The sequence below is a fragment of the Homalodisca vitripennis genome, chromosome 3, assembly GCF_021130785.1.
Source record: "Homalodisca vitripennis isolate AUS2020 chromosome 3, UT_GWSS_2.1, whole genome shotgun sequence".
Classification (NCBI taxonomy): domain Eukaryota; kingdom Metazoa; phylum Arthropoda; class Insecta; order Hemiptera; family Cicadellidae; genus Homalodisca; species Homalodisca vitripennis.
In genome coordinates this window covers 198,879,144-198,899,296 of record NC_060209.1, presented here as the reverse complement: position 1 = coordinate 198,899,296, position 20,153 = coordinate 198,879,144, and the positions used below count along the sequence as shown (strand labels likewise).

General features: G+C 36.2%; 1 protein-coding gene across 1 annotated transcript in view; it reads right to left on the bottom strand.

The window, feature by feature from the left end:
- Nucleotides 1-20,153, bottom strand: part of LOC124358547 — a 33,947-nt gene that overhangs the window by 10,159 nt on the left and 3,635 nt on the right. The window contains exons 2-3 of the mRNA XM_046810847.1: nucleotides 17,546-17,784; nucleotides 15,205-15,416 (exon numbers count right to left, since the gene is read on the bottom strand). Of these exons, the coding sequence (XP_046666803.1) occupies nucleotides 15,205-15,416; nucleotides 17,546-17,784 (451 nt within the window). The remainder of the gene's footprint in view (nucleotides 1-15,204; nucleotides 15,417-17,545; nucleotides 17,785-20,153) is intronic.

Here is a 20,153-nt window from a genome sequence, read left to right as displayed (position 1 = left end):
TAACGCTGTGGTTACGTTTGTAACACTGGTAGTTCTGCAGTTAGCAGTTGAGGCTGATTACGGTTCAGACTAAAGCCGATACATTGTGGTAATGTTAGGTCAGAGCAGTGACCACAAGTACTAGTAACTAACGCTGTGGTTACGTTTGTAACACTGGTAGTTCTGCAGTTAGCAGTTGAGGCTGATTACGGTTCAGACTAAAGCCGATACATTGTGGTAATGTTAGGTCAGAGCAGTGACCACAAGTACTAGTAACTAACGCTGTGGTTACGTTTGTAACACTGGTAGTTCTGCAGTTAGCAGTTGAGGCTGATTACGGTTCAGACTAAAGCCGATACATTGTGGTAATGTTAGGTCAGAGCAGTGACCACAAGTACTAGTAACTAACGCTGTGGTTACGTTTGTAACACTGGTAGTTCTGCAGTTAGCAGTTGAGGCTGATTACGGTTCAGACTAAAGCCGATACTTTGTGGTAATGTTTGGTCAGAGCAGAGACCACAAGTACTAGTAACTAACGCTGTGGTCACGTTTGTAACACTGGTAGTTCTGCAGTTAGCAGTTGAGGCTGATTACGGTTCAGACTAAAGCCGATACATTGTGGTAATGTTAGGTCAGAGCAGTGACCACAAGTACTAGTAACTAACGCTGTGGTTACGTTTGTAACACTGGTAGTTCTGCAGTAAGCAGTTGAGGCTGATTACGGTTCAGACTAAAGCCGATACATTGTGGTAATGTTAGGTCAGAGCAGAGACCACAAGTACTAGTAACTAACGCTGTGGTTACGTTTGTAACACTGGTAGTTCTGCAGTTAGCAGTTGAGGCTGATTACGGTTCAGACTAAAGCCGATACATTGTGGTAATGTTAGGTCAGAGCAGAGACCACAAGTACTAGTAACTAACGCTGTGGTTACGTTTGTAACACTGGTAGTTCTGCAGTTAGCAGTTGAGGCTGATTACGGTTCAGACTAAAGCCGATACATTGTGGTAATGTTAGGTCAGAGCAGAGACCACAAGTACTAGTAACTAACGCTGTGGTTACGTTTGTAACACTGGTAGTTCTGCAGTTAGCAGTTGAAGCTGATTACGGTTCAGACTAAAGCCGATACATTGTGGTAATGTTAGGTCAGAGCAGTGACCACAAGTACTAGTAACTAACGCTGTGGTTACGTTTGTAACACTGGTAGTTCTGCAGTTAGCAGTTGAGGCTGATTACGGTTCAGACTAAAGCCGATACATTGTGGTAATGTTAGGTCAGAGCAGTGACCACAAGTACTAGTAACTAACGCTGTGGTTACGTTTGTAACACTGGTAGTTCTGCAGTTAGCAGTTGAGGCTGATTACGGTTCAGACTAAAGCCGATACATTGTGGTAATGTTAGGTCAGAGCAGTGACCACAAGTACTAGTAACTAACGCTGTGGTTACGTTTGTAACACTGGTAGTTCTGCAGTTAGCAGTTGAGGCTGATTACGGTTCAGACTAAAGCCGATACATTGTGGTAATGTTAGGTCAGAGCAGTGACCACAAGTACTAGTAACTAACGCTGTGGTTACGTTTGTAACACTGGTAGTTCTGCAGTTAGCAGTTGAGGCTGATTACGGTTCAGACTAAAGCCGATACATTGTGGTAATGTTAGGTCAGAGCAGTGACCACAAGTACTAGTAACTAACGCTGTGGTTACGTTTGTAACACTGGTAGTTCTGCAGTTAGCAGTTGAGGCTGATTACGGTTCAGACTAAAGCCGATACATTGTGGTAATGTTAGGTCAGAGCAGAGACCACAAGTACTAGTAACTAACGCTGCGGTTACGTTTGTAACACTGGTAGTTCTGCAGTTAGCAGTTGAAGCTGATTACGGTTCAGACTAAAGCCGATACTTTGTGGTAATGTTTGGTCAGAGCAGAGACCACAAGTACTAGTAACTAACGCTGTGGTCACGTTTGTAACACTGGTAGTTCTGCAGTTAGCAGTTGAGGCTGATTACGGTTCAGACTAAAGCCGATACATTGTGGTAATGTTAGGTCAGAGCAGTGACCACAAGTACTAGTAACTAACGCTGTGGTTACGTTTGTAACACTGGTAGTTCTGCAGTTAGCAGTTGAGGCTGATTACGGTTCAGACTAAAGCCGATACATTGTGGTAATGTTAGGTCAGAGCAGTGACCACAAGTAATAGTAACTAACGCTGTGGTTACGTTTGTAACACTGGTAGTTCTGCAGTAAGCAGTTGAGGCTGATTACGGTTGAGACTAAAGCCGATACTTTGTGGTAATGTTTGGTCAGAGCAGAGACCACAAGTACTAGTAACTAACGCTGTGGTCACGTTTGCAACACTGGTAGTTCTGCAGTTAGCAGTTGAGGCTGATTACGGTTCAGACTAAAGCCGATACATTGTGGTAATGTTAGGTCAGAGCAGTGACCACAAGTACTAGTAACTAACGCTGTGGTTACGTTTGTAACACTGGTAGTTCTGCAGTTAGCAGTTGAGGCTGATTACGGTTCAGACTAAAGCCGATACGTTGTGGTAATGTTAGGTCAGAGCAGAGACCACAAGTACTAGTAACTAACGCTGCGGTTACGTTTGTAACACTGGTAGTTCTGCAGTTAGCAGTTGAAGCTGATTACGGTTCAGACTAAAGCCGATACTTTGTGGTAATGTTTGGTCAGAGCAGAGACCACAAGTACTAGTAACTAACGCTGTGGTCACGTTTGTAACACTGGTAGTTCTGCAGTAAGCAGTTGAGGCTGATTACGGTTCAGACTAAAGCCGATACATTGTGGTAATGTTAGGTCAGAGCAGTGACCACAAGTACTAGTAACTAACGCTGTGGTTACGTTTGTATCACTGGTAGTTCTGCAGTTAGCAGTTGAGGCTGATTGCGGTTCAGACTAAAGCCGATACATTGTGGTCATGTTAGGTCAGAGCAGTGACCACAAGTACTAGTAACTAACGCTGTGGTCACGTTTGTAACACTGGTAGTTCTGCAGTTAGCAGTTGAAGCTGATTACGGTTCAGCAGAAAGCTGATCGATACTTTGTGGTAATGTTAGGTCAGAGTAGAGACCACAAGTACTAGTAACTAACGCTGTGGTCACGTTTGTAACACTGGTAGTTCTGCAGTTAGCAGTTGAAGCTGATTACGGTTCAGCAGAAAGCTGATCGATACTTTGTGGTAATGTTAGGTGAGAGTAGAGACCACAAGCCTTAGTACCTAACGCTGCGGTTACGTTCGTTACAATGATATTTTTCAGTTAGCATTTAAGGTGATTACAGTTCAGACTAAATCTGAAACTTTGTGATAATGATAGGTCAGAATAGAGACCACAACATACTTGTACGTGTGACGGTATAGAAACTGTTGAATGTTACAACAATCATCACCCTTTTAATTTAAACAAAGCGAGCACGTTGAATTGGTGAACTTTACTTCGCAAAGTGCCTGAATATTTCGCATTTACCATTAATGCAACTGAATTTAAAATCTTATCATACCTGCTAATTCAACTAATCTTAAAAGGCACAAGTTTTTACACTGAAATGCGAACTATTATAAATAAAGATTGACATATTTTTCATTTCTTTCCTCTTTGCAACAATACTTTATAATTTTCGATTTACTATTGAATATAAATGAAATTTTTTTTCTAAAAAAAGTATCACTGCAACTTTGATATATTTTGCAATCTTAAAAACTACAATGCTTTAAATAAAACAGTATATTACTCGCCACTTATCATATTAAATGATACTGACTCTTGGGTTTTATAATAACCATACAAATGATTTAATAACGCATAGGATTAATTTAATTGAATTCGCACCATGTCAAAAGTATTCCTAGAATTGTTGCGCAAGCATTGTGACGTAACTAAATTCAGCGCTCTGCGTCGAAACTCAATTATTGGTGTTTCAGGGAAAGAGAAGAGCGTCAGACTTTGCTTTGTCCTGCTCCAAGTTTAGTCAGTAGAACCGGATATTTGCTAACAAGGTGTTGGGTTGGTCAGAGGGCAACTATCAGTTTCGCTTTGAATGCTCTCAACACATGGAATCTTACCTTGAACTTTTTTTAATGTCCTGAAAATAGATATAACTACTTTTATTGCCAAAACTATCATCATTTGACGATTTAAACTTGTACACATTACTCATGCTTTTTAAGTTACTCTTGCTGCATACTTCATGCATTTCGAAGTTGGAGACATTAAGTTCCTAAATTTAAAGCATTTTCTATAAGGCTATTTAACGCTAAAACAATTTCATGTATTATCTTACATTATTAACGACTAACGAGAATAAGTTTTACTGCGTTATCTTTTCGGTAAAACGTCTTATCGCTAAAAATATATCGAACTTGCAACTGATCATCTGCGATTGGAATTCCAAATCTTTTCTGAAGAAATACATAATCGCAAATGAGTTTACGATAGTATTTGATAACTCTATCGGAAATTCGTAATCAGCCCCTCTAGAATATAATTCTGTTATGTGGTAGCCTCTGGTCTCATGGGATGATTTTCATTCGTATGATCTGGACTGATAAATACAGCTTGCCTATTTGCTTTAATTACTTTATTATTTCAGTTCTTTTGGCCTTTACACCAGTCCTTTACCAACTGCCTCAAAACGAGAATCTGTACCCTAAGGTGAAGACCGTGGCATTCAATGTCATGTCAGTTTTCATGAAAGGGATACTTCTTCCCAAGTTTTTTAAACAACATGTGGCAGTTACAATAAATATGCAGTACGCAACACGGTAATACCGGCTTTAACCGATGCTAGCGTTAGTAGCATATTGAATAGAAGAACCAACCACAAGGTTGAAATGGCTTTTTGAAAAAATTAATTTCAATTTGTGTGAAGTTGGAACTGTTTCATTTTTCCTTCCGGAGAAAATCAAATAGCGCCTACCTAGACTTATAACTTTTTAAAATTTTATGCCTTCATATTAAGAATATATATTTAGGACATTTTATCTTTTATTTTTTATATTGTTTCTTTTCGTTACATTTGACGTAACACGTTTCAAACGAAAGCAATTTAAAATTCTGGAAAAATACTGGGGGAGCTATTTTATTTCTTTCACTAAGCTTTGTTCTCCTTTGATGTAGTAAAACACAGTGCAATTTGACTCGTCTAGGAGCTTCCCATTTTAAAATTAAAAACAACGCGATAGACAACAAATAAAATAGTTATAAACGCTCATAGTAACTAATTTAGCCAATATTTTATAGATAGTTTTATAAAATACGGTATGTTATAATAAAGATTAACTGCAAAGAGAAGTTGCAACATCAAATCTTCCATTCAAAAAAATTACGAAACAATGCAATAAATTCCTAGTAAAGGAAAAGTCATCACACCAGAGAGAGTCCTGGCCTGATATGAATAGTTGTGATAATTTTCAAACACAAATTAACAATAACCTTACTTGGGTTTACTTGGAAACTTTATACATCTAAGTAAGAGCACTTCTTGAAATTTAGTTATCACACGAGAAAGACAGGTGTATTAATATTAAACTACAGATGCAATAAAAAAACTTTTAAAATTCTGATAAGCATAAAAATCCCTAAATACTTTCATCAACATTTCTAGCAGCATGGCGTCTTATAATGAACCAAGCTATAATATTAATTATCAACATATGTTTTCCTGAAAGCAAAGTGATAAATGAAGTCTCTGAGCGAACTTGCAATGATGGATTCAATTCAGTTTTCAAACACCCAACTTTAAATAACTTTCAACTTAACTAATTATAAGTTCACACTCTATCTACTTCATTATGTTTGATGGAAATAAGTCTGACATTTTGAGATAATGTTTCATCATAATACAACGCAGTTTCGTTTGAAAGGGCCAGACTTTATTAAAATTTTGTTGTTCGCGCAAACGGTATTTCTAAATATTTTTCCTCTATCACAAAATCTTGACTTGTTACTTCCTAAAAAGTTTGACAATATCGGCAGGTATTTGATTTAAAATTAAAGTTTTTATTCAATATGAACCATTCTTTATGAGATATTAAGTATAGTATTTAATTTAAAGAACTAATATCTTGCTTATCAGGCTCGCAATTGAATATACGAAATTACGCTTTAAATGCAGTCTAAAACAAAATAAATAGATAAAACCAACTTTTTAATATATAACAGTCAAAAACATATGTGATAAATGATTAGTTACTAGTTACTTTTACGAGTTGCATGGTTATTCCAATGTTGACTTTGGATTAAAATTCCATCATATGCTCGAAAATGTTAATCCATTTTTTCTACACACAAGATTTGTGTTGTTTTTATTCATTATATAAAAGCTCCAACGTAAAGCTTTACTACGTTTAGGAAAATCTTGAAAATTAAATATTGGTACAATTTTAAACTATTTTCTTTGAGGATTTACTAGTAGTAACCCAGGGCTTTACCCGTAGTTTCATAGGTATGATCAGTGCTGGTTTGAGTGAATTACATTTCCGACACCGATGTTCAGTTTGCCTTGTTGCCACGATCAATGAAATACTTTAAAAGTGTATATTTATAAACATTGCAGTTTACTCCGTTCTTAGTTTTATTCCAAAATTGAGTTTGCCTTGTTTGCCGATCAGGAAAATACATATCACATATCAGAGAAACCTACTTCTGTTAAAAGTAAACTGATTTGGGTTTCATATCAGTTTTTAAATTTATAGTAAGAGTTAGATAGTAAAATTTTATTTTAGGTCTAATACTTAATATTTGGTAAAAATGTACTGTTAAAAGTACATTAACAATGATACTACGCGTTTTTTTCTTTATAAATTGAAAAGTATTTTTAGTATTTTTGTAAATTTCGAGCTAAAATAGGTCAAATAGTTCAAAAGCACAGTACAGAGAATTTTCATCTAGTACAGTTCTTGCCAACTGCTTCAAAGGCCGTCTTTGGGGTCAAATTCTGACCATGTTATGTTTTAGGACTTTTCTTAGGTAGATCAGTACTTACATAATCGCTGAAATCTAAAACGATGTAAAAAATAATGGTTATTTCTTAGAGAATGTACTTACTATAAATATTAGTATTGTTTATTATTAACGCAGTCTATCTGCATTCGCAAGTTTGTAAATATTAGTTTTATTCATTGTTGACGCAGTCTATCCGGCTTCACAATTTTGTAAATATTACTTTGTACAATGTTGACGCAGTCTATCCGGTTTCGCAAGTTTGTAAATATTAGTTTGTACAATGTTGACACAGTCTATCCGGCTTCGCAAGTTTGTAAATATTAGTTTGTACAATGTTGACACAGTCTATCCGGCTTCGCAAGATTGTAAATATTAGTTTGTACAATGTTGACACAGTCTATCCGGCTTCGCAAGATTGTAAATATTAGTTTGTACAGTGTTGACACAGTCTATCCGGCTTCGCAAGATTGTAAATATTAGTTTGTACAGTGTTGACGCAGTCTATCCGGCTTCGCAAGTTTGTAAATATTAGTTTGTACAATGTTGACACAGTCTATCCGGCTTCGCAAGATTGTAAATATTAGTTTGTACAATGTTGACGCAGTCTATCCGGCTTCGCAAGATTGTAAATATTAGTTTGTACAATGTTGACACAGTCTATCCGGCTTCGCAAGTTTGTAAATATTAGTTTGTACAATGTTGACACAGTCTATCCGGCTTCGCAAGTTTGTAAATATTAGTTTGTACAATGTTGACACAGTCTATCCGGCTTCGCAAGTTTGTAAATATTAGTTTGTATTTATTTTTCACGCAGTCTATCCGGCTTCGCAAGTTTGTAAATATTAGTTTGTATTTATTGTTCACGCAGTCTATTCGGCTTCGCAAGTTGGTAAATGTTAGTTTGTATTTATTGGTGACACAGTCTATCCGGCTTCACAAGTTTTGTAAGCATTAGTTTAATTTACAATGTTGACACAGTCTATCCGGCTTCGCAAGTTTGTAAATATTAGTTTGTACAATGTTGACACAGTCTATCTGGTTTCGAAAGTTTGTAAATATTAGTTTGTACAATGTTGACACAGTCTATCCGGCTTCGCAAGTTTGTAAATATTAGTTTTATTTATTGTTTACGCAGTTTATTCAGCTTCACAAGTCTATAAATACTAGTTTTATTCATTGTTGACGCAATCTAACCAGCTTCGTTGGTCAGAGATGAAGAAGACATTTAAGGTATTAAAAACGGAAAGGACATACATAGTAATATAACTCTGGTTAATGCATATGATAACCCATGGCAAGTGTTTAAAATAGAGTATCAAATTTTAATTTATAGTTAGTTTCGTTGTTAGTATATCTAATTAATCTTTCTCAAATAAACACATATGGCGGGAATAATAAGTTATAATAAACGAAAGCGAACAGAAAAGAATAAACACACAATAGGGTATATACAGCTTATGCGGTAAAATCCTTGTTAAACACATGAGAAGGACATAGCTGCGCTATCTATGGCGAAATATTGAACTATTTTCCGTTCACGGAACGGAAACGCAATTAAAAACGGGACAATGACACACGGCTCTGCGCTGGACAGCGGCGCTTTTAACGACAAAGTCTGTCGCTGCGCTTTTGCGAACTACAATTCGAGAGTTATACTTTATTAGAACCGATGATGTGCGTGGATAGGGATTTTCTCGTGAAAACCACTGAATTATAGCCCGCCATTTGTCAAACAGTACAATAGACTATGATGTGTATTTGAACAATTTTATATTTCAATGTAAAAATAGCAAAAATATTTATTTTGCATATTGTATTACTATAGAGTAGACTATACAGCTGATGGACAGATAAGACTGCACGTGGCACTACTGCTCCTGTGTTTTATTACAATTCCAGTGGGTTTTTTCGTATTTGTTTTGTGAATATTGTGCACAGTGAGGCTCAAGTATCTTTTGGACACGAGGGTAAGATTAGTTTATCACCTTTTTTATTTTTCAACCTGAAATTATTTATCAGTGTTAATTATGCCAATGATTCGATCCCCCGTTGCCTCACCTGCAGTGACCCGCTCAAGGTCGACAGATAAGGAGCCAACTGATAAGGAGCTCAAGCACACCTTATCTGATACCGGTATCGGCAATGAAATCTCGCAGGTTACTGCGGCAATAGAGCTGGCAGTAAACAAAGCCATCTCATCCCAGCGGCTTGTGGCTGACATCTCGGCTAGAGTCTCCGAGATAGTCATCGCAAACCTGACAACCGCGCTGACCGCTGCTAACAATCGCATCGACCAACTGATGTCCGAGGTGAGCAGATTGAGGACTGAAGCGCAACAGAGGCAGCGAGCATTAGACGATCTTGCTCAGTACCAGCGACGTAACAGCCTCCGGCTTTTCGGTGTACCTGAGTCTCCGGGGGAAGACACGGACGCTTTGGCTCTGGATGTCTTCAGTGAGAGGCTTGGTGTCAAAATCGAGCTCCAGAACATTTGCCGACCCCAAAGGGTTGGCCGTGTACCACAGTTAGGCGCCGAAGCAGACAAAAGACCGCGTCCCATCTTCGTAAAATTCACCAGCTACAGACAGCGGAGGGAAGTGTACTCCAACAAAAATAAACTCAAGGGAACAAAAAATAACAATACGGGAGGACCTCACTGCTGCCAGGATGGAGACGTTCAAGAGAACCACTGAAAATTTTTGGGCCCAGGAGTGTCTGGACTCTGGATGGCAGGGTTTTCTGGGTTGGCAGGGATGGATAAAGGAGAGTTATCACATCAATAGATGACATTCCTTCTGCTTAGAAACTCCATACAAAAACACACACATTTTATATTTTGTTAAATTTTATTTTTTGTTAAATTTACTTTTTTTAAGTTTTATAAGCTTCAGTTATATTCTATCTTGTTATGGATTGATAAATGACTATTTACTGACACATAAACCTGAATTGCAATTTATATGAGTGAATTTAAATTTTTAACAACTAACAATGCGTTTATAATTTAATGTAATATTTTTGTCTGTATAATATAATGCCAATTTAATATTGTTATAGATCCATATTGTTTCTTAATCTTATATTTTTAAATTATATGTCAGGATAGCTAATACTAAATTTACTGTTTATTTATGCTTAATTATATTTCTAAATTTGTTTTTACTATATACTTATAGTTAATTGATTACATCACTGTCCTAATTTATGCAATTTTATTAATTTACTTAATCTCCTCGACCTCCTAGAAATTGTAAATATAATTTTTTCTATACTAATGAACTTAGCTTTAAAGTGCTATAGATCATCATTGTTGTGATCATTAGTTATCATAAAATTGTTTGTTTTTTCTTTTGTATATATCTATTTCTGGAATCTGGTTTTTATGATATGTTGTATGAATGTAAGTGTGAGTGTGTGCGTGTACAGGAGCTCCTGCCGGTTCAGCTTGTGTGCGGTTGCCTGGTCGGCCGTGTCCCGCCGCTGCTACCAGCGGATCCATTTTAGCGGGTTCGCGCGGTGACGACCGCTGTCCTGGGCCGGCCCTCTCTTCCCTTCCTTTAAACATGCTCTCAACAGCTCAACTCTTGTCCTCAACACTGTCTCCTTATCATAAACTCTTTAAAGCTGCTCATATTAACGCTCAATCACTACCTGGACATATAGACGAAATCATAGAAATGTTTCGGCCTCAAACATTTGACATTATTGGCGTATCAGAATCATGGCTTAAGGGGTGTCGGGAGGAAAAAAAATAAAAAATACTTTTTTAAATTATATTGCATATTAATATAAATTTCATGACCTTTAATTTAAGACCAAATTTATGCAATTCTGAAGAGTAGTTTTTTTATTAATTATTTTATGAAGTACTGCAACCACAATCCAGACCATTTTTTAAGTTGCATTCTTCAACGCTGCAACTTTATATAGTAATCATTTTTAGGTACTGTCATAATGACCACTTTCATCTACCTCAGGTTATTATGGAGGTAATCAAACATTTTCAAGGGATCTGTTGAGGCGATGCTTACATGGGAGTACTCAAAACCCAAGCGAGTCTCTCAACAATATGATATGGGCTCTGGTACCAAAACGTACATATGTCATGTACTCTACTTTGGAACTTGGAGTTCATGAAGCAGTAGCATGCTTCAATTAAGGTAATATTGTAAGGTGTGAAGTGTTTGACAAACTAGGGATTGTTTCTGGAGATAATTGTGTAAAAACCCTTCAAGATTTGGACAATATACGGATTAAGAAAGTAATAAAGCTGTTGATGAAATAGAGAAAAAGTGCAGGAAGAAGAAGCTAGCTCTGGCTTAAAAGGAGATTAGAAGACCAATATGAGGCTGCAGAAGACCCTGACAATCCATCTTATGGGGCTGGAATGCACTAAAAGGTAGGATGATTGTAAGTGTAACCTTTATCTTTGATTTCCCGAAAGTTAGTTTTTTTCCCCACTAAAGGAACATTTTCTCAGTACCTGTAAAAGAAAAATTGATATTTTTTTTTATTTTGTAGGTGGAGATGATTTTCAAGACTTAACACAGGCTTTTAAAGATATTTTAATTTTAAGATTTGTATTTTTTTTGATTAATGTTAAAAAAATGGTTTTAGGGTATTTTTTGAATAATTTAAAAATCCCTGTGTCAAAATTTGTAAAATGGTATACAAAATAATATAAAAAAGAATTACCATGTTATCTGTAATATTATAAAAATAAATGTTCCTTAAAAATCAGCAAATTAACATTGCTAAGATACGGCTTCCCGACCCCCCTTAAGCCGAGTGTTTTGTCAGGTGAGGTGGCCCTCTCTGGCTATGTACTGCTAAGAAATGACAAAATTCTAAAAATTGGTGGGTGTTGCAGTTTATGTCAGAGAGGGTCTGAGGTGTAAGCTTTTGTCCGCATCTCCCTCTGAATACTCGGCCAGGCCTGAGTTCATGTTCAGTGAAATTGGTTTATCTGTATCAGATGTCCTATTGATCGGTGTGTGCTACCAGAATAGGTCATCTGATAGATTTTGAAAATGCTCTCTTACACCACTTGCCCGGCTACAGTCGAGTCTTGATCATGGGTGACTTTAACACAAACTTACTAACAAATTACAATACTAGGCAACTGATAACAATGTTCGACTCTACTAACATGACTATACTGCCACTAGGCCCGACACATCACACTGCCGAGTCAGACACCCTTCTAGACCTTCTAGTTGTTACAGACCCCTCTGACGTGACGCATCTAGGGCAGCCTCGAATTCCAGCCGTTTCACGTCACGATCTTGTGTACTGTGTTATCAAGGTCAAAGTTCCAAAGCCAAACATAAAATTTATTAAATACAGAGATAAAAAAAATTGACGAAGCCTCTTTTATGTATGATGTTTATTCGTCCCCATGGCAGAATCTACAAACATTGCAATCTGTCGATGACATGGTTGAAGTATTTAACACCACCATTGTTTTTTTTTGTTTTTTTTTTTTTTAAGGAGAGGCCGATCCCCTTTTAGGCCTTATTCTGTCCTTCCTCATGGGCCACTGGCCTGTGCGAGGATCTTATCAAACAGAATAAGGGGGAGAGTCGATACAGTACGAGGTTGATTGTACTGATAAAAAGTGCAACGTTCACAGACAGGATTTGAACCTGCGCTATATCTAACCCAGACCCAAAGACCAACGACTTAGACCGCTCGGCCATCGGCACTCCCAATTCTGGGGCTACACGATAAACATGCACCAGTTGTTACCAAACGTATAACGAGGCGGCGCCCAGTGCCTTGGATCACGTGTGAAATTCTTAGCTTGATGGCTCAACGTGATTCCCTGTATAGGAGAGCTCGACGAGTTCGTGACCCCGTTTTAATGGTTCAATATCGACAAATTAGAAATAGAGTCAAAGAACTTATACGAAATTTCAGACTGAAATACACGCGTAAACTTTTTGAAAAGAAACAGCCATCTAGCGATTTGTGGCGCAATGTTAGGAAACTTGGTTTGGGCAAACACCGCGCTTCTCCTCCGATCCAATTACCCTTAAATGATCTTAATGACTATTTTGTTTCATGTTGTCAGACTGTCAATACAAACCAAGTTACGGATTATGTTAATGAACTTCTAAATATGCCTATCAATCGGCACGAACGTGAAAAATTAATTTTCAAACCTGTAACACAATCGGATGTTTTGAAAGCCATTCGCCGTATTGGCAGTAATGCTGAAGGGTCTGACGGCATTAAAATCCAATTAATAAAAAACATTCTTTTTACAACTCTCCCAATAGTCACATACATGTTCAACATGTCACTGAGACAGGGTATTTTCTCTTCACTTTGGAATTCTGCTATTGCCCGCCCCTTGAACAAGACCTCAGTTCCAACATCTTGCCAAGACTTCAGACCAATTATTATTCTGCCTGCTCTATTTAAAGGCCTCGAAAAAATTGTGAACAGCGCTAGTGTAAAAGCACTCAATTTTCATTCGCCATTATTTCTAACATTCCCTTCAGACCTTTACTCATAGCGAAGCTTATTCTGACCAATGATTTACATTTAAATTCCTACAACTTTGCTCTTACTTACTTTGGTCTATGGAAATTATCATCAACTTGATAGAAAAAAGATAATCGTATTCCCCGATGAAGCTTATGTCCACCTTCTTGTTGCATGTGAACAAGCAACATTTATTTAGGAACTTGAAAATGAACAAATTGTTTGTGAAAATCAGTACATGCACCAATCAAAAGTCTAGTGTCAAGTTTGGTTTCATGGCGTGATAAAGCACATGATGACAGTCAAGCAGTGGTGAAGCGTTTTATTTTTTTTATAAGGAGAGGCTGACTCTCTTCCAAGCCTTATTCTGTCTGTTGTCACGGGCCAGTGGCCTGTGCGAGGACGTTTAGCAGGGTAAGAGACCATTATGGCTGGTACCTGTTAAAGTCTATGATAATAAAAATGTTCTGTAGGTTTGTTAAATTTTTGTTCTGAAAAGATGCTAATTTTTTATATTAAAAAAGTTGTCACACGTAATCGCCTCACAGCTCCTCTGCCAGTTCTTCGTCGGAAACGTCATCTTACACTTCCCGACATCACTCTCGCGCCAAATTTATGTTAAAAGACAAAACACAACACCACAACAAAACGATTTACCGATTTATGATCATGCACAAGATTAGCACAGGAAAAAGATTGGAAATGTTATTAAATAAGCTCCATACAGACCCGAACGCGGCAGCCTTGACGCTAGTGTCATTTGTCAAGTTGAATGTCAACTTTATAAATCACGTTAGGGTTGAAATACATATATCAAGATTATAGAGAACTACTGCCTTTATTTCAAATTGTAAACTACATTACCAATTTATATAAACTTTTACAAATACTATAATTTTTGCTAATTTAACTGCATTTATATTATATTTTACTTTGAAATTTGAATAATTTTTATGAAAATTGAAATAGTTTTTAAGGTTCAGCATCAGTAAAGTTAATAAATCTAATTTGAATTTGACTTAAAGAAGTTCAAAATTAATGATATTTTACAAAGTTTCCATTAGCTAATCTTAGTAAGCCTAACTTCAGCTGAATAAAACATCCCTGTGTGCTTTTATAGGGTTAAAAATAGTTTTTTTGGTTATGTAAATTATTGACTCATTAATATGGCTAAGTAATATTAAAATTATATATAACTAGTTGTTTCCCGCAGCGTCGCGCGCTTTTCGTAAACTTTACTCGTGTATGAGCAATTCAGGTTCAAGTGAATTAAATTTCCAACACGGATATAGAGTTTACCTTGTTTCCACGATGAAGGAAATCTGTGGAAAGTGTATATTTAATACTATTGTACACGTACATTTACTTTATTATAAAGTGGTCTAACACTCAAGCTTTAACTCCAATCAGTAATTTACTTAAAAGACAACTATACATCCAAATTTTTTGCCTTCAAATAGTGTTTGGCTATTTTATATACGTAGCTGCCTCGTAATTGCAGGTTAAATTATGCAGGCGCTTTGAAAACATATTTTGCAGCGCCGCCTGGTGGTGAGTTACATCAATGGGCATAGAATTATAAACCTTCCCTGGAGAAATACATATACACACATATTTTCATAATTATCGGTAAAATAATTTTTGAATCTATAAAGGACATACAGACAAGCATATAAATAAATCTACTATGTTAAATTTTGAATACAGAAAAACTTCGCATCAATTGTAAAATTTTTTAATATCTAGATTGTTATATTCTGCCCAACTTAGATTACGCCACTGACCATACAATGTAGAAGCCGAGGGAGGGTGGTCTCTCGTCAGTCTTGGCGTGGCAACGGTGTGGACTGAGGCTGACGTTGAAGCCGAGGCCGGGGACCGAGTTGTGGAGAGCGAGGTTAAGTGAGGTCGCCACGACCTCGGCGTCGCACGAGGCCGGCACACAGACCGCCCAGTGCAGCACTTCTCGTCTGCGGTGGGACAGGTCAGAGTTCATCTGCAATAGGATAGGGACATACAGTAGACCTGTATAATGATCTTCTCAAGTACATCAAACTCCAAGGCATATTTTAGTAGATAATCGAAATAATACTTTTATTCACTAATAATGGGCCTAAATACTACAGGCATTATGATCACAAGAAAATAATGCAATGTTTTAATCAGCTGGTTAGAGCAGCCACATTAAACCAGCTGATTGTTGTGGCTAACAAGCTGCGGTTTCACATAATGACAGTCGCCATTGTTAAGTAACCAGCTTTTTAAAAAAATTGTGGTTGCCAGTAAAGTCGGTTTTACGGGCGAAGATTTTACGTGACAACGTCTTTTTCTCGGTAGAATATTTATTGATATGAATATTATTAAATTGCACAATAGGAACAAGGAATTGAATGAAAATAAGAATTGCACAAATTTTAACTATAGAAATATATTTTGTTTACTAAAACATTGTACATAATTTGAAATTAATTAAAATTTGTTATTGTAAATGGAAAAGTTGAATAAAACATTTACTAAAATTGGAATTTGAAATTCTTGCTAAACACAGTTAAATACTAACTCCGCGCGTGGTGATTGGTCGGTTTAGTTCGTTTGTTTTGGTCGCACTGTTATGACAGGTTAGAGGTTATAATTTGTTATTTTAAATGTTTGACTAGCAATACGCGCTGTTTCTTCTCAATCGACTGAATTACGATTGATTGCAGAGTGATTTAAACTAATAATTTACTTAACACTATCAACATTTGTCAATAGTATGACATAACCTATAAACTCAGTTTCTCAACTTTTGTGTCAATCTAACAATTAATCAATCAATCATAGTTTACGATAATGAAATATCAGTGTACAATTATTTACCTTTATTGTTGTACATTTGTCAATAGTATGACATAACCTATAAACTCAGTTTCTCAACTTTTGTGTCAATCTAACAATTAATCAATCAATCATAGTTTACGATAATGAAATATCAGTGTACAATTATTTACCTTTATTGTTGTAGTTGTTGTAAATGACGAATCTAAGCACTCCACATTTTCACGAATAAACATAGTTATCTGCTTTATCCCGTGCGGCGGACCCACAGTTATCTGCTTTATCCCGTGCGGATCCGGTGCGGCGGACCCACTGGACGGGCATCGTAACGTTACCGGGCGTTACACTTTTTCATGAGTGACTCCGAGCCGCAACCTAATTTAAGACGTTGTCACGTCAAAATGAGTAACCTCCATTATTTATTAAATGATTAGGTTAGGTTAGGTTCGGATATGTTAGGTTGGGGAACGTTAGGTTAGGGAACGTTAGGATATATTAGATTAGGTTAAAATAAATAAGATAAGGTTATGTTAGTCTAGGTTAGGTTTGGTTATGTTAGATTACGTTAGATTAGCTTCTATTAGTTAACGTTAGGTTAGGTTAACTTAGCTTAGGTTAGGTTACGTTGCGTTAGGTTACGTTGCGTTAGGTTAGTTTAGGTTTAGTTATTTTATGTTATGTAAGATTAGTTTAGGTTACATTATGTTCAGTTAGGTTTGGTGACGTTACGTTACAATAGGTCACGTTACCTCGCGGTACGTTAGGTTAGGTTATGTTTTGTAAGGTTCGGATAGGATCTGGTCGGGTTTGATCGATTATGTTTGTACGGTTGATTTGGTTTAGGTAAGCTTTGGTTCAGTTAAGTTTTATTAGGTTGGGTTGGGTTAGAATAGATTGGGGTAGGTTAGATAGTCTCAAAATTGGTGTCGTTGGATTTGTCCTCAAAGTCTCTATATCAAATATAGTAAATGTAACTATTTTGTCATGTTCCTTTTTGAAGATAACATACAATATATAGTTAAGATATTTACGTTTTTTAAGGTTTTAAGATCCGGAATTTTGATCACTTTTCCTATAAAATAAATAATATGTTACTGCAATTATGTCTTAGGTTATAAAGCTATAATATATCGAGTACACTTATTAGAACCAACCAAATTAAAATGATCTTAGTTGGATTTTTGTCTAATTGGAAGAATATAGGTCAAAATATGCATGTTTTACATGTCATCAAGTAACGGGTAAGAGAGCAAAATATGGAAACTGTTTTTCTCTATAAGTTTCTGTAATGGAACACCAGTTTCTTACCCTCAACCTCTCCCAGACAGAGAGGCGGTTGTCCGGAGGCACGAACTTGGAGGCCGGGTGTGGAGACTGGAAGCCCGGGTAGATGTCAGGGCCAGGCCAGAACTGGATGTCGGCGAGACAGTAGCGACCAGACAGCTGGAGACTTGGCACACTGAGGGATGTACAGGAGTCGTAGTGTCCGAGCTGGTAGCTGTTGCCGGGCAGCAGACCCACGGCAGAGGTCGCAGAACTGTCGTGCACTGAGTCATGCAAATATTGGTACACATTTTCATTCCCAGCAATAAGGTAACAAGAGTCAAAGCCAAATTTGTTTTATTGTCATCCGACTATATACAGCTACATGCATGACTATATTCAGCATTGATAAAGGTCCATTCAATTTTATTATTAGATAGCAATATTTGAAATAAGAATTATACATTCTCGAGGTGATTCTCTACTCCGTGTCAAGGTGTGCTTTGGTTTAGGGAGAGGATATTCACAAACACGGGACGAGAGGCAGGGACAACTTTCCCGTCCAACAGCGCAGGACAAATGCGTTCAGAAACTGACCATCCCAAGTTGGTGTCAGATTGATCAATAGTCTCCCTGCACACATCAAACAACGAAATTGAAAACAATTCAAAACTCAGTTGAAAACCCTTCTGATTTCGAGACCATTTTACTCAGTTGGCGAGTTTATGATGGATCGCTGGGATGATTGAAACAAAACATTTTCTAAGACCAGCAAAATAAATAAATTTATCGGGCCTGTCAATTGTGTAAAAGATGCGTGAGTGATATAATGTATGTCTGAATGGTCTATTGTCAGAATGAATGATTAGGTTAGGTAGGGCGATTGTGATACAATATGTGCATTTTATGTTCGCAATAAAGTGTATTATTATTATTACTATAAAGAACCTACCTACAGTTTACTATATTAAACTTCAGATATGATAATTATTTATTAGATATGTTACTATAGTATTTTACAGATAGGACAGTTGGGCATAATATTCTCGGACAATGTAACATTCAGAACGGACTAAACATTCTCTAAGACTCCTCCGAAACAAAACCACATCCGACTCCTATCTAAGCTGTGGAGGAAGGGCATTAATAATGTAACTGCAGAATAGGTCTTTAAGTACATGTAGTCTTGTGCTTTGGTATAAATTAAGAACTGGAGTTTCGATTGTATATGTTACTATTAGTAGGTTGGAATATGTTCTTATGTAGAATTTAAAAAGTTGGATGTTAAGAATGTACATACTAAAAAAATGTCAAAATATTATGATTCTAAAACCCCCTCTACAGGAATAAGATGTTATCATCCAAAACATCAGCCTAATTATTTTTTGCAAGCGAAATATTTGTGTTTTTGTGGTTTCAGAATTCCAAATTGCAACTGCATTACTTCTGTTGAAATGGAACCCTCCCCATATACATTGTATCGCATATAAATATAAAACATTTCATTACGAGCAATCAGATATCATTGGATCTGTTGAATGGGAACTTTCCCCATATATACATCATATCATATCATATATAAATATAAAACATTTCATTAAGAGCAATCAGATATCATTGGACTTGTTGAATTGGAACTTTCCCCATATATACATCATATCATATCATATATAAATATAAAACATTTCATTACGAGCAATCAGATATCATTGGATTTGTTGAATTGGAACTTTCCCCATATATACATTCTATCATATCATATATAAATATAAAACATTTCGTTACGAGCAATCAGATATCATTGGATCTGTTGAATGGGAACTTTCCCCATATATACATCATATCATATCATATATAAATATAAAACATTTTATTACGAGCAATCAGATATCATTGGATTTGTTGAATTGGAACTTTCCCCATATATACATTCTATCATATCATATATAAATATAAAACATTTCGTTACGAGCAATCAGATATCATTGGATCTGTTGAATTGGAACTTTCCCCATATATACATCATATCATATCATATATAAATATAAAACATTTCATTAAGATCAATCAGATATCATTGGATTTGTTGAATTGGAAATTTCCCCATATATACATTATATCATATCATATATAAATATAAAACATTTCATTACGAGCAATCAGATATCATTGAATCTGTTGAATTGGAACTTTCCCCATATTTGCATTATATCATATCATATCATATATAAATATAAAACATTTTATTAAGAGCAATCAGATATCATTGGATCTGTTTAATTGGAACTTTCCCCATATATGCATTATATCATATCATATATAAATATAAAACATTTCATTACGAGCAATCAGATATCATTGGATCTGTTGAATTGAAACTTTCCCCATATATACATCATATCATATCATATATAAATATAAAACATTTCATTAAGAGCAATCAGATATTATTGGACTTGTTGAATTGGAACTTTCCCCATATATACATTATATAATATCATATATAAATAGAAAACATTTGATTACGAGCAACAATCAGATTAGAAGACAATATCAGTGATTCTGTTGAAGTGGAATTTTCCATATCATATCGTATTTTACAATTTTAATGCGTCAAAAGCCTTTGAAACTTGTAAATGCTATAAATCTTCTG